The 18,239-nt window shown below is 52.7% G+C and overlaps 4 protein-coding genes across 4 annotated transcripts; 1 reads left to right on the top strand and 3 right to left on the bottom strand.

Annotated features, from left to right (window-relative positions):
* Positions 1 to 618: 618 nt before the first annotated feature.
* SCON2 (E3 ubiquitin ligase complex SCF subunit scon-2) lies at positions 619 to 3,747 on the bottom strand. The gene is made up of 3 exons (XM_062893241.1): positions 2,526 to 3,747; positions 1,731 to 2,427; positions 619 to 1,678 (listed from the first exon to the last, which is right to left on the bottom strand). Exons 1-3 carry the CDS (start codon positions 3,051 to 3,053, stop codon positions 720 to 722), a joined length of 2,184 nt encoding a protein of 727 aa, XP_062738901.1. The 5' UTR covers positions 3,054 to 3,747; the 3' UTR covers positions 619 to 719.
* A 1,389-nt stretch (positions 3,748 to 5,136) lies between these two features.
* On the bottom strand, positions 5,137 to 6,321 carry QC762_703920 (uncharacterized protein; the record flags this gene model as incomplete). Its single annotated transcript, XM_062893242.1, has 3 exons — positions 5,137 to 5,350; positions 5,386 to 6,066; positions 6,134 to 6,321. 3 exons carry the CDS (start codon positions 6,319 to 6,321, stop codon positions 5,137 to 5,139), a joined length of 1,083 nt encoding a protein of 360 aa, XP_062738900.1.
* Positions 6,322 to 6,791: 470 nt separating this feature from the next.
* Positions 6,792 to 8,747, top strand: QC762_703930 (uncharacterized protein). The gene is made up of 2 exons (XM_062893243.1): positions 6,792 to 6,974; positions 7,034 to 8,747. Exons 1-2 carry the CDS (start codon positions 6,915 to 6,917, stop codon positions 8,618 to 8,620), a joined length of 1,647 nt encoding a protein of 548 aa, XP_062738899.1. The 5' UTR covers positions 6,792 to 6,914; the 3' UTR covers positions 8,621 to 8,747.
* A 1,512-nt stretch (positions 8,748 to 10,259) lies between these two features.
* On the bottom strand, positions 10,260 to 16,014 carry QC762_0104730 (uncharacterized protein). The gene is made up of 9 exons (XM_062884241.1): positions 15,717 to 16,014; positions 15,368 to 15,668; positions 15,240 to 15,299; positions 14,884 to 15,192; positions 13,372 to 14,834; positions 13,306 to 13,330; positions 12,393 to 12,554; positions 11,259 to 12,266; positions 10,260 to 10,754 (listed from the first exon to the last, which is right to left on the bottom strand). Exons 1-9 carry the CDS (start codon positions 15,884 to 15,886, stop codon positions 10,542 to 10,544), a joined length of 3,711 nt encoding a protein of 1,236 aa, XP_062738898.1. The 5' UTR covers positions 15,887 to 16,014; the 3' UTR covers positions 10,260 to 10,541.
* Positions 16,015 to 18,239: the final 2,225 nt, after the last annotated feature.

Below are 18,239 nucleotides of genomic sequence, written 5' to 3'. Positions count from 1 at the left end.
GCGTCTGTGCCGAACCCGCTGCCATCATGCTGCTGCCATGCCATCTCTGCCATGCCCTGCCCTGCCATTGCCCTTGCCATTGCCCTGCCATTGCCCTGCCATTGCCCTGCCATTGCCCTGCCATCCCACTGAAATGCCGCCGCAGAACCCGGGGGACCACATGACTCAGCTGTGAACCGCTCCGGCCTTCAGCTTTAACACCGTTCCGAGTCCCGATAATACCGGTAGCGTAGATATTTTCAAAATCGATAATAATATGATTCTTCTGTAGAGGGTATTGAACTCTGAATGAACGAAACAAGCAAAGCAAGCTAAACTCCGTCCTACCATCCATCCCATGCCTGATGATGTGGAAAATGCCAATAAGCCTCTTTCTAAAGTGCTTTTGTGTCCCTTTTTCCCAGAGCCCATGCGCGCAAAGTAAGTAAACAAAACAAAATATACGCCCAGGAAACATGCCCATAGCCAACCGTGCTATCCTGTCCCCGTTCCCCATCACACAACAATGGTGCTTTCTGATGCGCGCATCTGCAAGAAGGGCTCGCAAAACATGCCCACTACTTGCTTCGCAGAGCAAAACAGAAACAAAGAGAAAAGTAATATGTATCATCCAAAGTAGTGCCCCTCCTCCCAAAAAGTAAAAAAAAAAAAACCAAAACAAAAAACCCACCGTCGCCTTGTCGCTAAGCGGCCCGTGGCGTGGCTGTTGAAAACGCCGTCTAGTTTGGAGCCTTGAAGGAATAAAGGCGCACTTCACCGTCTTCGCTCCCGCTCGCCAGGAGGCTGTCGTTGAGACCCACACACGTTACTGGACCCCTATGCCCCGTATAAGTGGCGTCGCACTTTCCGCTCCGCGGCTCCCAGCACTTGACCATGCCGTCGTTGGCTCCACTAATGACGCGAATCGTGTCGCCGGCCAGCGCCCAAATACCCTCCAAATGGCCAAACATTGTTTTTAAACACCTGCCCGTTGCGCTATCCCACAGCCGGATGGTGCTGTCCAAGCCACCGGAGAGGAAGTAACGGGCCGGTAATGGGCGCGTCGTCTCAGACTCGAAGCCAGCGCCATAGAGTGCCCTAAGTTCGCCATCACGCGCAGGTGAGCTGGTAGGGCGATCCGTGTGGACGAAGGAAACTGTGGGAGTCCCGCTACGGCCGCTGGAAACGGACACCGAATCCGAGTTGTCGCCGGGACCACTAAGCCCATTCAGCAGCTCATCATCAGGTTCATATTCTGGCGGGAGGAGAAGGACTTGCTGGACATGGCCAACATGTCCTTCAAACGTCCGGATAACCCGCCGGGTGTCGAGATCCCATAGTTTGATGGTGGTATCGTCCGATGCCGACATGACTGTCCTGCTAGCCGTGTCAAGCCGGGTGCAGTTGACCCAGTCGGTGTGGCCCTTGAGACAGAAGGCCTCCTTGGAGTTGAAGTCGAAGATCTTGACGCTCTTGTCGATGGAGCCGCTCGCCAACAGCTGGCCTTCGAAATGCAAGCTGACAACGCCGTCGGTATGGCCTGCCAAGGTAGAGATGCACTCGCCCGTGTGCCAGTTCCAGATCTTGATAGTATTGTCCAAGCTGCCGCTGATCAGCTTGGAGTCGTCAAACTGCAAGGCGCGGATGCCCCGTGTGTGCCCTCGAAGCGTTCGGATTTCTTCCCCGGTTTCGATATTCCCTGCAGCTTGTTAGTACATGTGAGACCAAACAAAGAAGACAGCTCGACATACAGATCTTGATGGTGGCGTCGTAGGAACCAGTCGCCAGGATGTGGTCATCCAGTTGAAGACAGGTAACGCCATTGGTGTGACCTCTCAGAGTATGCACGGTGCAACGTCCAACCTTCCAGTTGTAGCCAACTTCCCACCGATCCTTGTACACATCCTTCCACTTGCGCTGCTTGAACTCGGACTCGTCGACGCGTCGGCGCTTTCCATCTGGCTCATCGTCAGACGAGTCGGCTAGTCGCTTACCGTTCTGGGTAACGACGCTGGTTTCCGAATCATGGATCTCCTCGATTCTGCCATTCGAATTGTCCTTGGCCATTTGGCGTTGTCGGGTGTAGTTGCGCAATCGTTTGCGCTCCAGGAGAGGTAGACCCCAACCGCACTTGGTGCATTTCCTGTTCACGTGTTGCTCGCACATGTAAACCCAGACAGCATCCGAATCGGCTAGTTGGCGCCATCGCTGGCTGACTTGAGCAGCCTTCGTGAGGCTGACGGTGTCGAGGTAGCACAAAATTTTCTGGGATAGCTCGACGGGGAGGGCAGTGATGAAGTCGATCTTGAGGGCCTCGTTGACCTCTCTCGAGATCAGGGAAAGCTGGGGGAAGCAGAGCTGTGACAAGACACCTTGCAGCATGAGCTCACGATGGCGGGCAGGGGCCGCAGAGAATAGAGACCACACGTGGGTGATGGCTTGTTGATCCTATACCCTTTTCGTCAGTATTTGGGTGACCCATCATAACGACCAACCATAAGCCGCAACTTTTAAATGGACAACGACAAAAAAAGGTCAGGACATACTGCTGGTGTGAGCTTGTCGAGCTCGTTCTGGATCATAATCATCTTGGCTTCGTCGGCAGCTCGTCGACACTTGGAGTCTGGCCGGTGGCGGTAGCAGTATCTGGTGTTGGGGTTCTTGGCCCGAGCCGTCTCTTCATTGTTTGGCTTGCCGATGGGAGCATAGAGACTAGGGATGTGTTCTCTGAGAAAGGGGGTGACCGTCTTTCCTATTAATAACGACGACATGTTCGTCATGCTGTCTCGAGGACGGAGCCTCTCTTCCTCCTCGGGCCGCAGACGATCGCAGCTTTTGGCAGTGTCTGGGGTCACGGTGTCGGCGTCGGTAGGTTGGGGATCCTCGTCTTGGTCGAGGTCGACGGGGGAGGGAGGAGCGGAGGTTTTGTTTGGTGTTGTGGTGTGATCTGCTACTGGCAGGTAAGCCGGTCCGGCGTCATTTGGATCGAGATGAATGCCATCTTGCTGGAGGGGAGAGTAGCCTGGTTGCGGTGGACGACCATAGGCGATCGTGCTAGAAGAGGAGCGGTCCATAGGGGGCACGACCAAACGGCGGTCCTTGCGTCTTCAGAAAGTTAAATGGGACAAGCAGGCATTGGGCTCGCTTGCCAGCATCTATCAGGCTGAGGGCAAATTGCGTGCTGGGCCAGGAGTGCTGTTGGAGGGCTGCGCTGCGCCCAAGACCAGGCGGAACTCGGGGCGGTCAAGCGATCGGGACGTCAGAAACCAAACGGCACAGTGGCACGCAATGCGCAACAGCTGCTTCGCAATCTCAGGGTCTCGGGCGAGGTTCCACAGAGTCAGAGGCAGAGACAGAGAGAAAAGCAGAGACCTGTTGTTCCAGTGGCGATGTTTTGTTGGTGATGATGACTGAGCAGTGGTCAGGTACCAGTTTCAGTTGTGAGCAAAAGAACAATATATCGCCGAAAAAGGATCTACCAAGATGCCCTAGCGACAGAATTGAGCTGTAGCTGGGCGTGGCGGTCACAGCGGTTCTGGATGGGGGGTTTGCGATATGGTGCTATGCTATGCGGTTTGTTGCAAGATTCTCGAAGAATGGCGAAATCGGGTTGGGTGGAGTCCCTGCTGTGCTTTGCACCAAGAATGGCGTTATCGCTTGTCACTGTGTCACTCAGCTGGGCCACTCCACTACCCGAAGTTTTGGTTGCGGGGAAAAGTTGCTGCTGTTAGTGACCCCGAGGCATCAAGCCTTGCCCTTTGACAGCCAAAACCCCATGGAAGCCGCGCCAAGTCGACATAAGAGTGCTGTTTTCCATGAAGCCATCCCCATAAGATTCACTCATGTCTCTCCACTCGACATTTCCTATTCCCCAGGGGGGACAGCTCTCGCCTGCATCTCCTCTCAGTTGCTGTTCATCAAGGTTCTTGGCGCACTTGCACCGGTGCCATGTGGGCCGTGATCGGTGAGGCGAGGGTCACGTGATGCGATGGTCTCATCAGCTTTTGACCAGAGACGGAAGGAGGACAACCGGCTTCGGCGTCACATCTTGAACACAAGAGGGTAATTTTGTGCAACCTGGTATGTTGTGCCACCCACCAGCAATCACAGCTGCAGAGACTGCTTCTGTAGTTTCTCGACAGGTTCAGCTTGAAAATAGGGGTCGTAGGCAACCCGTATTCCTGGCATCTCACATTCCTCATGCCTCTCCTGAACAAGCTCATAACTGATTTGGAAGAGTATCAAACCCACGCTAGAATTGTTCTGGAAGCTGAATTACAATATAACGCTAGGAATTCCTCCCCTGAAAGCTTATCTATCATGAACCATGCATGACCAGATCAACCATCGCCGATGCACAGTAGATAAGCATATCTAGGGAGACGTTGGCCGGAACACTCTCCAGTGGCCTTCTCACGACTGAAAGATCTCTCATGTCGGCACTCTCGGTGTTGTCCCCCCTGTCAGGCCCATCATTGCCGAGATATCTGTCTCTCAAAACAAAGCTGGTCGAATCATCCAGCAGCCTGTTTGCCAATTTCCAATCAAGTGTAGCATTGCGCCATTCCTTGGCGGATGGCATCCATCACCAGATGAGTGGTTACACAAGGACCCCGCCGTGAAGAGGCCTTTGAGATGAGAGTCCACTGATGATGACAGTTGTCTTTCTTGACTTGGGCAGCTATCTTCACATTACAGATCAAAACAATAAACTGAACACGAATATCCGTCCATTAGGCTTCGGTGTGGTGCCCAAAATACGTCATGAGAATGAACGAAGCGGAAACGCCATGCTGAAGCCAAATCGCGTTTGAAAGCATTACTCCAGGAGCCAGATGACACTCCGTCTCAGTGCCTGGTTAAAATCCGCGTGGATGAAGAACTCCAATCATGCAATCTTTGTTGACGGTCAAAATCCTCAGGTCTTGACCCACTCTCGCCCCTAAAATACCCCTGAGTTGCGCGTGGTATGTGGTAAGGGAGGTACGGTCCACATGATTCAGCTCGTCTACCTAGCAAAAGAAGTATTTAATCACACAGTATATGGGGGACAAGGTGTATCATGATATTGCTGTATGAGGGATAAATTCAAGAAACTGAACTCTATAGGTAAGGTAATTACTCGGGGCAGGTTCGAACTGTCAGTCGGCCCGACACCTACTTGGTCAAATTCTCATCCGATGCAGCATCACCACTTCCCGGAGCAGAGACAGAGACTGTGCTCTTTGGAATCCACCTGGGTGCGTCACCCAGTTTGTCAGCTGTCAGCCCAGCCCTCCCTGGTTTCTTCATCCCAGCCTCAAGCTGTTTCTGATAAGAGACATTTCGTAATCTATCTGCCTCAGCCGGTGTGAGGTGTAGCTGTTGAACACTAAAGTCAGCAACTCGGTCTACTGAAATAATGACACAAAAGAACTCACATAAATCTCCACCCCAGCTGCATGCAAAACAAACGCCAGCCAGAAGGCCGCCCCAAAAATCATGTTATACAACGCAGTCAACTCTGCCAAGTCACCATTCGCGTCAGCCGTCACAGCAACAGCCTGTCCCGGCACCGACCCATCAAAGAACTGCGCGCAAGCAGGGTACTTCTCCAGTATCCGTTCTACCTGCCCAAACATCAAGTACGTGACCTTGACGCAGGGTATGGCATGGCTATAACCCTTACCTAGATGCTCATAGGTGCTCAACACATGCGCAATCGCCATCATGACCAGTCTCATGGTAACGACGGAACCAGCATAGGACCAAGCCCGCAGCATCCAAGCGCGGTGCTGCTCAATCTGGAGCCGCTTGATGTTGTATATAGCCAGACCGATGCTGACAATGAACATGAACGATATAACGCCAATGGCGAGCTGAATTTCCATCGGGCCGCCTTGGGCGTTGCGGACAAGCATGAGGGCGCCTGCTGTAGAGATGGCCGAGAGGAGGACGATGAGGTAGCCGCTCACTCGATGGAAGAGGAGTAGCTTGTAGCGGATTATGGGGACGAACTGGAAGACGGCTAGGAATGAGGCTGGGAGGATGGCGCTGAGATGGATTTGGATGCCGATTTTGTCGAGAGATCCGGGTGTGTAGTAATAGCTAAAGTATGTTTCAGCCAGAAGTGCATCAGACACTTTGGATACCTAATGTAGACATCAATCCATACCAGTCAAGAGTCCCGCCCCCTTCAGGACACAACCCATGGTCAAAAGAGAGGTACTGGAAGCGAGCAAGAGTGAATCCCAGGAGAGCGCCACCGAATATGAAGAATAGAACAAAGTTGTAGAATTTCTTGAAACCAAGGGGATTGTAAATTTTGCGAGCCCCGTCGGCCATCTTTTCCTTGGTCGACATTTTTGATACGGGTGGCTTTGTGCTGCGATGTGCGTGCGGCTGAAGGTCTTCGATGGCAACGTAGCCTCCAAAGAGTGTGAGAGGATAGTACCTTGCACCTAAACTGTTGGGTAGGGCAATGCTGCTTTAATACTTCTTCCTGCTGCAGCTTCCAAGCCTTTGAGCCTGGATGCATACCTGAAGTCCCCATCACCAACATCCTGCAAAGTCTCATCTGTTGCTACACGGCCGATATGCGTACATGCGTTGCCTGGTATCTATCGCCCTTGACTCGTAGTCCTCGGACTTCAGGCGGCTAAAAAAGGACAGCCCTAATAGGACTACCAACAGAATTGGCGCGAAATCCTTCCATTTCGGGACTTGCGAGGGATTCGGTTCATCGTCATTGGACAGCCTCGGACACCCACGGGGGTAACAGCGGCTTTGATTGTGACGTAAGCTTCCTACGAACGTCTCACCAGACCGAAGCTGATAAATAAAACTACCTAGTATTACAGCTCGTATTTCCCATTCTCGAAGCATTCTGCGCCCAGCCGTCCGACTCAAAACAAGAAAGCATTCAATTTCTCCGCTCTCCGAAGACAGAAGCTAACATGGTTGGGGTTCCGGGCCGTTCGAAAGCATGCCACACCTGTCGCCGGCGCAGGAAAGGGGTAGGACTTTTCACATGCCCCAACACACGTGCCACGCATTAGTATTGACCCGTCATCAGTGCGATTTCGAGCGCCCTTCCTGTGGCCAATGCAGGCGTCTACGACTCCAATGTGATGGCTACGAGCGCAAGACTGTGTTTGTCCACTCCGGCCCTGCAACAGTTGGCACCAAGAAGGATGTCGCTACAACTCTAATTCGGCAAGCCCTATCGGCGAATGGAACCAAGAATAATCCCTTGGAGTCAAAGATTGGAGCAGTAACTCTTCTTCCGCCCGGCTTGGTCTCCTCCGCTTATAAATCTAACTACGTTGGACTTTTCTGGGACATGTACGATCCCAGCTCACACCTTCGGCGAGACTTGGGTAGCGCCATATCAACGACAAGCTGGCTGAGGAAAGTCCATTCTGACAAAGGCTACCAGAACAGCCCCCTTCTCCAGACCTCCTTTCTCGCCATCTGTTTAGGTACGGTTGGCCAACGTCTCAAAGCGCAACATCTTATCCAAAATGGCATGAAAGCCTACAACAAAGCCCTCGGTGGGCTGGCCAAATCGATCGCCATGCAAGCTCAGAGCAAACAAATTCCAGACGACACCACAATAGCCACGACTCGCATACTAAGCTTGTATGAAGTTTTCTTCGGAAGCGACCCCTTAGCCCACGCGTCGACGTCGTCATGTCCTGATACCACCCTCGTCAAACCACAGGGGCTCATGGAGCCGCTCTTCATGTCATATAACCAAGCCGATGCCTGGCGTCGTCACCGGTTCGGCGAGCTGGCTTTGCTCGAGTCACAATCCCCAGAGATGTACAAAGAGGGCATTGCACACCAGATGCTGGCTGACGGTCGCCTGAGCATCACCATCGCCGCCGTGGGCATACACCGGTCTACTATCCTCGCAAGAGAAGACTGGCTCACTGTTCCGTGGACAGGCTCCCACAAGAAAACAGGCTGGGACCTGCTGCTCGATATCTTTGTTCTCCTGCCAGGATGTCTGGAGGACGCGACAAGGATTGAGGTTGCTTTAGAGATGAATCCGAACCACTCCAATTTCCATGTCACCCCCGCGAGGATCGCAAGTAGTGTGGGGATACAAGCGCTGCTGATGCTGAACAAGAAGTGCAAACACATCCACAGCCAGCTGCAATCATGGTACGACAACCACGCGCCTCCCTTGTGGAAAGCCTTTCTCTCATCATCAACATACCCTCGACCAGTAAACCTGGCTTATCCAACATCACACGACCCTCCTTCTGCCGATGATATCTCGACTGCTCATATGATGTGTCTCTACTGGTCCACCAAGATCAAGATCACCCTTCTTATTCTGCAAGTAAGAAAATCTCTTGCTGGCTTGCAGGTCGACGTCTCAAGAATTGATCGAAGCGATCTGAGGATGTCAATAACGCAAGACAGCAAGCACATCATGAGAACCGCGCCCATCTTTTTCGAGAAGGGAGCTGGGATGGCAGGGAGTCATATTGCCATCTTTCCGCTTACGGTTGCACTCAAGGCGCTGCTGATGATGGGGGAAATAGGGGTTGCGGAGCAGAGGGGTATGGTGAAGGAGCTGTTGGTCAGAAGGGCGGCCGAGTCGGGGCTGTCGGTCGGGCCGTTTGTAGGGAGCTTGAGGGTTTTGGACTGATGATCAATATTTCTCGATAATTCGTACGATGCTGCAGAGCACACCATGGACATAGACGCCACAACTCTCTTCTTGAACTATCACCACCTTAAGACATAACTCTAAATAACCGCTCACTCCTAACACGGACAACGAAGACATTGGTCCAAGCAAGTCACTCAAGCCCTTTCTCAAGCCCTCCACATGGGGTAAAAACAAAGCACCATTCACCCAAGATCCAACCGTTCTCGACACTCCATAGTGAGCCCACAAAACACCAAAACAGCATAGGTACCTACCTAGGTAGTCGGTCTCTAAACCTTCTTGTGTCTCGTCCAAATATGGTTAGCCCAGAGTCAGACTCGCTTCGCCCTCGGCCCACCTTCTGCTCATCTTGAGCTCACGACCCCTCACCCTACGCTCACCCTACCCTCGCCATTCTCCAAAAACGAAAATTTTACGCGACGCCCTAATAGTCCAAGTTTGGAGCCTCCCTCTCCTACAGGGACGAAAATGGGGTCGGATTGAGAGGGTCTCATTTTTGGGACCCCCAAACAACTCCTCCACCAAAACGGGGACCGAGAAATGGACTCACCAGCGTATTGCTCTCCATTGTAGGGGACTCTGGGTGGTGGTAGCCATTTTGAGATGAAAAGATCCGTCACTCCCTACCTGCCTACTGCGCGACATTTCTTCTTCTAGTTCTAGCTACATAAAGAGGCCATTCCATCCGTCCTACCACCTACCACACGACTCTTCTCTCCCATCCCCCGTGTCCTTACTACCCCGTATATTGGTTTGCGGTACGGCCACAGGCCTGAAGGTATGAGTGAGGAAGTGGGGCTCACGGAGGATTCGAGGGGTTCAGGGGTCATGTATAAAAGCAGTCTACTTCTAACATTCTATTTTAAATAAGATATCGACGTTTATTTTCATCGTATTTTGTGCCTTACACACGTGCAGGCAATTCTGGCCCTCGGATCAGGCCAATGCGGTGCTTATCATGTGGCCTGCGAGCCCATAGTGTCTTTTCTTTGTCCTGCGTGAAGTGCGGCCTGCGAGCGAGTCACTGTCACGCAGGTGTATTCATTCAGAGACCCGTAGAGGGTATATTTGTGGTGTTGTGGTTGTTTTGTGTGTTTTCTCACCATTTCAATATTACTGCCGCAAAACCTTTCCTTATACACTTCATCGTTATCGGCTTTATATTTTCGCCTTACTAGCTCTCTACTGTGCCTTTTATAATATCGAAAAAGAAGAGCCCTGAGGAATTCTTTCGCCGGGGAAAAGATAAGTTAAAGGTTGTGAAAAAGTGGTCGCTCGCTTATATTGGTCGCTCGCTTATAATGTACGTTATCTAGTTTCTCCATATGTATAGACCTAATGCCAAGATCTGGATCATTCTGTTTCGTGGATCATGACTGACTTCCAAGGATCATTCATGATCTCCTCATGCCCTGGATGATCCACTTCCTATTGGTCTATTCTCCTCTCCTCTGATTGGTCACCGCGTCTCTACTTCCCAATTAGTTGTTCTTTTCGGGTGTCCATATCATATTCGTAACGCATTGAGACATCTTGTTGTGCACTGCTTAGCTGCACCGATCCATTATCTAGAAGTTCGCCTTCAACCGGTATCCCTTTCAAAGGTTCTAAACAGGGGATCGTCACAACAAAGGATCGTCACATTTTGGCAAACCAGTAGAACCTCTGAAAGAATCCTCAACTTCAGAGGTGTCCGCAACTACTTGAACATAGATTGAGGATGAAAAACCTCTGAAAGAACCTCTAAAGGCTTCAAGCCACAACGCCCATAACGCCCACAGGTGCGGAAAAAAGAACCTTCTATCACCGCGCACTGGCCAACACGCTCAGCCATATTAGGTAAGATAAGATAGGATGTAGCATTCGATTACGCCGACACATGATACAAAAGCCCATTCTAACTACTCCACTTAGCTACGGTGGCCAGAGACTCTAGTGTGTATGGATGCTCGTTGCCAAGCACTCGCTGCTGAGCTTGAGCACAGTTCTTCATCAGTGCTAAAGCGTCTGCGTGTCGTCCTTGGCTTTTCCAAGTAAAAGCGAGGTTGGCCATGCTCGTCAGCGTGTCTGGGTGATCGGCCCCAAGCTTGGTCTTCCGAGTCTCCATCACCTGCACGTTCAGCTTCTCAGCCTCCTCCCACCGGCCTTGGTTCCAAAATGTCGACGCTAGGTTGGCCATGCTCGTCAGCGTGTCTGGGTGATCGGCCCCAAGCTTGGTCTTGCTCGTCTCCATCACCTGCACCTCCAGCTTCTCGGCCTCCTCCCACCGGCCCTGGTTCCAAAATGTCGACGCTAGGTTGGCCATGCTCGTCAGCGTGTCTGGGTGATCGGCCCCAAGCTTGGTCTTGCTCGTCTCCATCACCTGCACCTCCAGCTTCTCGGCCTCCTCCCACCGGCCCTGGTTCCAAAATGTCGACGCTAGGTTGGCCATGCTCGTCAGCGTAGAAGGGTGATCGGCCCCAAGCTTGATCTTACTCGTCTCCATCACCTGCACGTCCAGCTTCTCGGCCTCCCCCCACCGGCCTTGGTTCCAAAATGTCGACGCTAGGTTGGCCATGCTCGTCAGCGTAGAAGGGTGATCGGCCCCAAGCTTGGTCTTGCTCGTCTCCATCACCTGCACCTCCAGCTTCTCGGCCTCCTCCCACCGGCCCTGGTTCCAAAATGTCGACGCTAGGTTGGCCATGCTCGTCAGCGTAGAAGGGTGATCGGCCCCAAGCTTGGTCTTGCTCGTCTCCATCACCTGCACCTCCAGCTTCTCGGCCTCCTCCCACCGGCCCTGGTTCCTATATGTCGACGCTAGGTTGGCCATGCTCGTCAGCGTAGAAGGGTGATCGGCCCCAAGCTTGGTCTTCCGAGTCTCTATCACCTGCACCTCCAGCTTCTCGGCCTCCTCCCACCGGCCCTGGTTCCTATATGTCGACGCTAGGTTGGCCATGCTCGTCAGCGTGTCTGGGTGATCGGCCCCAAGCTTGGTCTTGCTCGTCTCCATCACCTGCACAAATAGCTTCTCGGCCTCCTCCCACCGGCCCTGGTTCCTATATGTCGACGCTAGGTTGGCCATGCTCGTCAGCGTGTCTGGGTGATCGGCCCCAAGCTTGGCCTTGCTCGTCTCCATCACCTGCACCTCCAGCTTCTCGGCCTCCTCCCACCGGCCCTGGTTCCTGTATGTCGACGCTAGGTTGGCCATGCTCGTCAGCGTAGAAGGGTGATCGGCCCCAAGCTTGGTCTTGCTCGTTTCCATCACCTGCACAAATAGCTTCTCGGCCTCCTCCCACCGGCCCTGGTTCCTATATGTCGACGCTAGGTTGGCCATGCTCGTCAGCGTGTCTGGGTGATCGGCCCCAAGCTTGGTCTTGCTCGTCTCCATCACCTGCACCTCCAGCTTCTCGGCCTCCTCCCACCGGCCCTGGTTCCAAAATGTCGACGCTAGGTTGGCCATGCTCGTCAGCGTGTCTGGGTGATCGGCCCCAAGCTTGGTCTTGCTCGTCTCCATCACCTGCACCTCCAGCTTCTCGGCCTCCTCCCACCGGCCCTGGTTCCAAAATGTCGACGCTAGGTTGGCCATGCTCGTCAGCGTAGAAGGGTGATCGGCCCCAAGCTTGATCTTACTCGTCTCCATCACCTGCACGTCCAGCTTCTCGGCCTCCCCCCACCGGCCTTGGTTCCAAAATGTCGACGCTAGGTTGGCCATGCTCGTCAGCGTGTCTGGGTGATCGGCCCCAAGCTTGGTCTTGCTCGTCTCCATCACCTGCACCTCCAGCTTCTCGGCCTCCTCCCACCGGCCCTGGTTCCTGTATGTCGACGCTAGGTTGGCCATGCTCGTCAGCGTAGAAGGGTGATCGGCCCCAAGCTTGGTCTTCCGAGTCTCTATCACCTGCACCTCCAGCTTCTCGGCCTCCTCCCACCGGCCCTGGTTCCTATATGTCGACGCTAGGTTGGCCATGCTCGTCAGCGTAGAAGGGTGATCGGCCCCAAGCTTGGTCTTCCGAGTCTCTATCACCTGCACCTCCAGCTTCTCGGCCTCCTCCCACCGGCCCTGGTTCCAAAATGTCGACGCTAGGTTGGCCATGCTCGTCAGCGTGTCTGGGTGATCGGCCCCAAGCTTGGTCTTGCTCGTCTCCATCACCTGCACAAATAGCTTCTCGGCCTCCTCCCACCGGCCCTGGTTCCTGTATGTCGACGCTAGGTTGGCCATGCTCGTCAGCGTAGAAGGGTGATCGGCCCCAAGCTTGGTCTTGCTCGTTTCCATCACCTGCACAAATAGCTTCTCGGCCTCCTCCCACCGGCCTTGGTTCCAAAATGTCGACGCTAGGTTGGCCATGCTCGTCAGCATAGAAGGGTGATCGGCCCCAAGCTTGGTCTTCCGAGTCTCCATCACCTGCACCTCCAGCTTCTCGGCCTCCTCCCATCGGCCCTGGTTCCTATATGTCGACGCTAGGTTGGCCATGCTCGTCAGCGTAGAAGGGTGATCGGACCCAAGCTTGGTCTTCCGAGTCTCTATCACCTGCACCTGCAGCTTCTCGGCCTCCTCCCACCGGCCCTGGTTCCTGTATGTCAACGCTAGGTTGGCCATGCTCGTCAGCGTATCTGGGTGATCGGCCCCAAGCTTGGTCTTGCTCGTCTCCATCACCTGCACAAATAGCTTCTCGGCCTCCTCCCACCGGCCTTCGTCGTAATATATTCTTCCTATCGTCGCCCCGATGAAACTTGGATATCTCAATAAATACTCCCGTTCTTGGCCATCATCCCCATGAATATTTGGCAAGTGTCCAACTAGATGTCGACGGAACACAGGCTGTTCCTCCTCGATGTTCTGACAGCACGCTGCCAAAACAAATACCATATACCACTGCCGCCATGGCCTGCTTCGGTGGTTTAGCATTGCCCGCCAGCGAACCAGGCCATGCATTGTCACACCAGCCCACCCCCGGTCGACTCGCTGCAACAAGCTATAACGGAGCAGTAGACGGCAGCTCTGCTGATATCGAAAATCATCCCATTTGTCTTCATCGAGTCGAAGGAATTGCTGGAGTTTAAAGGGCATCCCTTCGCTCTCCTCTTCCCCCATATTAGCCTTGACTTTTTCCATGCCAAGACTGGCCAGACGAAACATCTCATCCTGGATAATACCGCCCTTAAAATGTGCAAGAAACGTCAGCAATACATCAGGTCGCAGGCCTTTATTTTCCATCGCGATTTTCTCGAGCGTGGTGTCCCATACTGTCCACACCGTCTTCTCCGTCGCCAATAACCCTCTAAAAAAGTCCGTCTGGAGGAGCTCGTCGCGGTGCCTCTCATAGTCCGCGAGGTATCGCTGCAAAGCCTTGTCAGAAGGAGAATGGCTACCGATATAGGCGCCAGCAATATCAATGGCAAGTGCTAAGAATTCCAGCTTTTTCACCACCCTATCACAGTCGTCTTTGATGCCCCCAGGGGCCAGCTCTTCGTCGAGTTGCAGATGTCTGAGGAGAAGCGCCCTCCCTTCCGGTGGCGACATGTCGCCAACACGGACCGATTCGCAGGTCCCGCCGACTAACTTGGTACTTTGCTCGTCTCGGCTGGTAATAATAACCCTTCCTCGGTTTCCCCTCGGCATGACCTTCTGGATCCCCCAGCTAACGTCGTCGGCATTATCCACAATCAAAAGCCATTCGTCATCCGCCTCACTTCGGTCGCAAAGCCATCTAAGTACTGCCCGGACCCCTGCATCCGTAATAATCGATCCTTGGTTTTCGCCGCCCTCCACTGTGAGTCCCAGCTCCGCAGCACATATCTTAAAGCTAGATCCTACGGTCTCCTCGTCCGTCGCGTCTATCCAGAGAATCGGGTTGTAATCATGTTTGTGCTTCTCGGCGTAGTCCAGCGCTAGCTGCGACTTACCAGCACCGCCCAATCCGTAAAGAGAGACTGCATATGGAACGCTTGCTTTCTCATGCCTTATATGCAACTTCTGCTCGATTTCCGCCGACAGTCCGACCCGCTCCGTATAGGTATCTACCCTCCCGAGCGGTACAGCGTAGTGATGCTTCACTGGCCGAGCGGAGGCTCTGATTGATTCGGTAAGTTTCGAAAGTATTGACTGATAGCTTTCGTTCTTCGACGCAAATTTGTTGAGCCCATAGTGATCGACCGATAGCCCAATGTTTCGAACATTTCGGCCCTCATATGTGGCGGATTGCTCATGGACACACTGTGTCTGCTATTAGCGCTCCATCCATGCCAACATCCGACATACTTACAAATCGCTCTAGCCGAACGAACCATAGCCGAAGAATACGTGTCGGCCGCTTCTCAAAGAAGTTAAACACACGCAAATCGTCTGGAGCCACCGCCATAAAATCCTTATGCAAGTCGTGTAGCGAAAATGAATCATACTCCAAATCGGCCAGGATTGACGGGTTCGACCCGAGAGGCTGGAGGCCCTTTGCCGCAAGCCAGCCCCATAGGCCGAAACTGGTCCCGCGATGCGGCGTACCCAGGAAGATAATTGTTTGAGCATGCTCCGCGACATGGCCAAAGTCTCGACTCGCTCGGGCTTGAACAAGTGCCTTCTAGAAGTTAGGCGCGTCGTTATCACAAGTGGTTTCTAGCTTACACGTTTAACCACGAGCCCCCCAAAACTATGTGCTACAAAGATCAAGCTCCGGTTTTGCTCCTAGAGTTGGAGCGCGTTAGCAGTGCCCCAAGAGTCGAGTCCAAAGCTGGGTCTATCTTCACACCCACCGTCTCGGACATCCGGATCCCTCCAATATGCTCAAGCAGTTCATTCCCGAGGTTTGTCAAGCGTGTGTGCACCGCATCCCTCTTCCAGTACGAATCGTAGTTGTAAAAGAATAGGCGGACATCTCTGCTGACCGCCGGAAGGAGGTCACTAGGGAGAAAGTCGCTGACCCAGTTCACAAACTGCTCGTTGTCCGTCGCCGCTTCTTCAGGTATATCGGCCGTCGTCGCTTGTCTCGTCGCATGTTTCGTCGCCCGCCATGTCGAGTCGGGGTTGGACCCTAGGCCGTGTACAAAGATAATACTGCCTCTGTCAGAAAGCTTCACTCGTAGTAGCGCTAGAGGTGCTTACTCAATCCCGTCTGCCCTCGTCGGTAAACCACTGGCGCACGCTGGAACGAGCTCAAATCTTGATTTCGGAGCTTGGTCGGAGTTGAGTCGGCTGGGGATGCTCTTCGTGGCCTGGTAGTAGAGGACTGCAATCAAGAGCAGGAAGATGACCAGGTATATAGCTAGGCCCATCGCGCGGCGGGGATGACGGGTGTGAGGAGTGTAGTGGTACTAGCACTAGGCTTGTAACAATAGGCAAATATGGTTTAATTCGACTCATAAAAAGGTCCTCAGTGGTCACAGGCCGTGGCACTTCTCTTTCATGCTTCACAGAGTGGTCTGGGTGAGCGGGGTAGGGCCGATACAAAATGATGAAGATAGGGCGAAATACAGGGCAATGAAAATCTTCGTTTGGTCAACTCAGAGGCGGCTGTGTGGCAAGTCGTTACGGGTCCAATCAGATGAAGGCCTGCAATATGCACAGCCCCCCGGGTCTGTGGTTTGGTGAAATTCCCCTCACAAAGACGCCCTTGGACACGTCCGCCGCTCAGCTTAACCGTCAAAAATACCAAATGTCTAGCTATTCCCATATTCCTTTCCCTCCATCCTCCGCTCCGAACAGAGATCGTCTCAGCCCTTACGATGAAGTGACTGTTCAGAATGCGCAATCCGAGCCAGATAATCAGGCGGGGCCTATAACGCATGTTCCAGGAGAGCCCGCTGTCAGACTACTCCCCGACCAAGTCCGCATTCATATCTCGAGTCACCTGGATACTCCGCTCCTCGATGAGCTTTACGAACATCTCTGGCTTAATGCGAGGAAATGCGGTCGAAATATCGACCCGCTCCATACACATGGGTGTTCTCTATTGCTGTAATACTGGGTTGGGCAGCTATAAGGGCCCTCTTACTCGGCATTCTAACTGCTATCTTGGTGTGGCAAGTTTCATGGGGGTTTATGAGAGAGAAGAGACGACGGGCGGGCACTTCTGCGGGGTAAAATTCTTTATGGATGCAGAATGTAATGGTCTTAAGGTAGTGTATTACAACGAGCTTGGCCATCTCTTCGAGTACACTGAGCTTGGAGAAGAAAATAGAAGGAGAAGATTTGAATTATGAGCATTTAATATTTCACGAAGGACAAGGCTACTAATAGTAGATTATTGTATGATCGTTGATTTTAGGGTGTAGAAAGAAAGGAAGAAATGGCCTAACGACCGATAACTGGGAAGGTATATAAATAAGTGATTGCTTTGTCTGGTTAAAACTTTGTAGAACCTCTGTAAATTCGTCGTTCTCTGCTTCCTGTAGCTATGCTTTTAGCGTTCGGGGCGGGCCAGCCTTGTCCGAATTCTCATGGTAAAACCGCCGTAAAAGGTTTGGTGAATTGTGACGAACCCCTGTACAGAACCTCTGAAAGGGATACTGGTTGAAGGTAACTTCTGACAATTGGTTCGGTGCAGCTAAACAGTGCACAACAAGATGTCTCAATGTAAACACAAGATACCGAGAATACAATCTGAATTGCATACTGCGGAACTATCTACGAGCTATCTAGTTCCTCCGTATATATAGACTTGTGATTCTCCCCGATCATGGTGATCATTCCGCTCTTTCCCAATGATCACAATGATCGCTATGATCCTTCTCTGGTTCTTATTGGTCGTACTTCCGTGATCACTGCACTTCCCAGTCTTATTGCCCATGATCGCTGCGACCTTGTTCTGATTGGTTGGTGACCTTGCACTGCTCCACCGTTCCCGATGTTAAGGTTGTGACATGAATATTTGAAGTCGCTTGCCGGGTACTATTCCGTGTCCGGTGTAACGGGCTGAGCCCTGGCATAGACCTCGGCAACCCTCGGCCCTAATGAAGCTATTCCCAGAACGCAGAGACCACTACTCCAGAACCCTTCTATCACCGCGCACTGGCCCACACGCCCAGCCATATCAGAGGCTCATATTGTCAAACCTTCTCTTTCTCTTTTCTTTTCTTCTCTAAGTTCAATGTACTCGTAGAGTGGCCTAGCTAGTTGCAATACACTGCCTTGAGGCCGTTACATCCGGGTCCTAGCCTTTCCACTGAGCTTGGTACTACAATTTCCCGCGGTGGGTACGGCTGGCGAGGATCTTTGAGGCTTTATGCTCGGATCCACCAGTAGATTCCATTGGCTCTCCTGGCGGGTTTTCTGACGCTTATCCGGGCAATGGGTTGTTCGGGAATTTCTCAGGTGGTCGGCCGTGAACACTGCGGATTGCTTGAGAATACCGCTCGGTCGCCGGGTTTGAAGTCAGGTTCGTGTCGGTGACGGTTTGCCTGAGCTACCTGTCGCTGTTGAGATTTGACGATATTGTCCTTGGCAAAGTTCGCGCACCCTCTGATCAGTTGGGTAAACTTCTGAGCGTCTTCTTGGGTCTTGCGTTCACTTCCAGGTAAATCAGTCCATTCCTTGGTTCGCACTTGCCAGTTAAACTACATCCTCGTCGAGAAGCCGAACAATACTTCCTGCTCTCTACCAGAAGAGTGTCCAGGGTATTCTGGATAT

Source organism: Podospora pseudocomata, chromosome 7 (genome assembly GCF_035222375.1).
Source record: "Podospora pseudocomata strain CBS 415.72m chromosome 7, whole genome shotgun sequence".
NCBI classification, from domain to species: domain Eukaryota; kingdom Fungi; phylum Ascomycota; class Sordariomycetes; order Sordariales; family Podosporaceae; genus Podospora; species Podospora pseudocomata.
The sequence above is the reverse complement of the archived record's forward strand: the minus strand, read 5'-3'. Positions and strand labels throughout refer to the sequence as shown.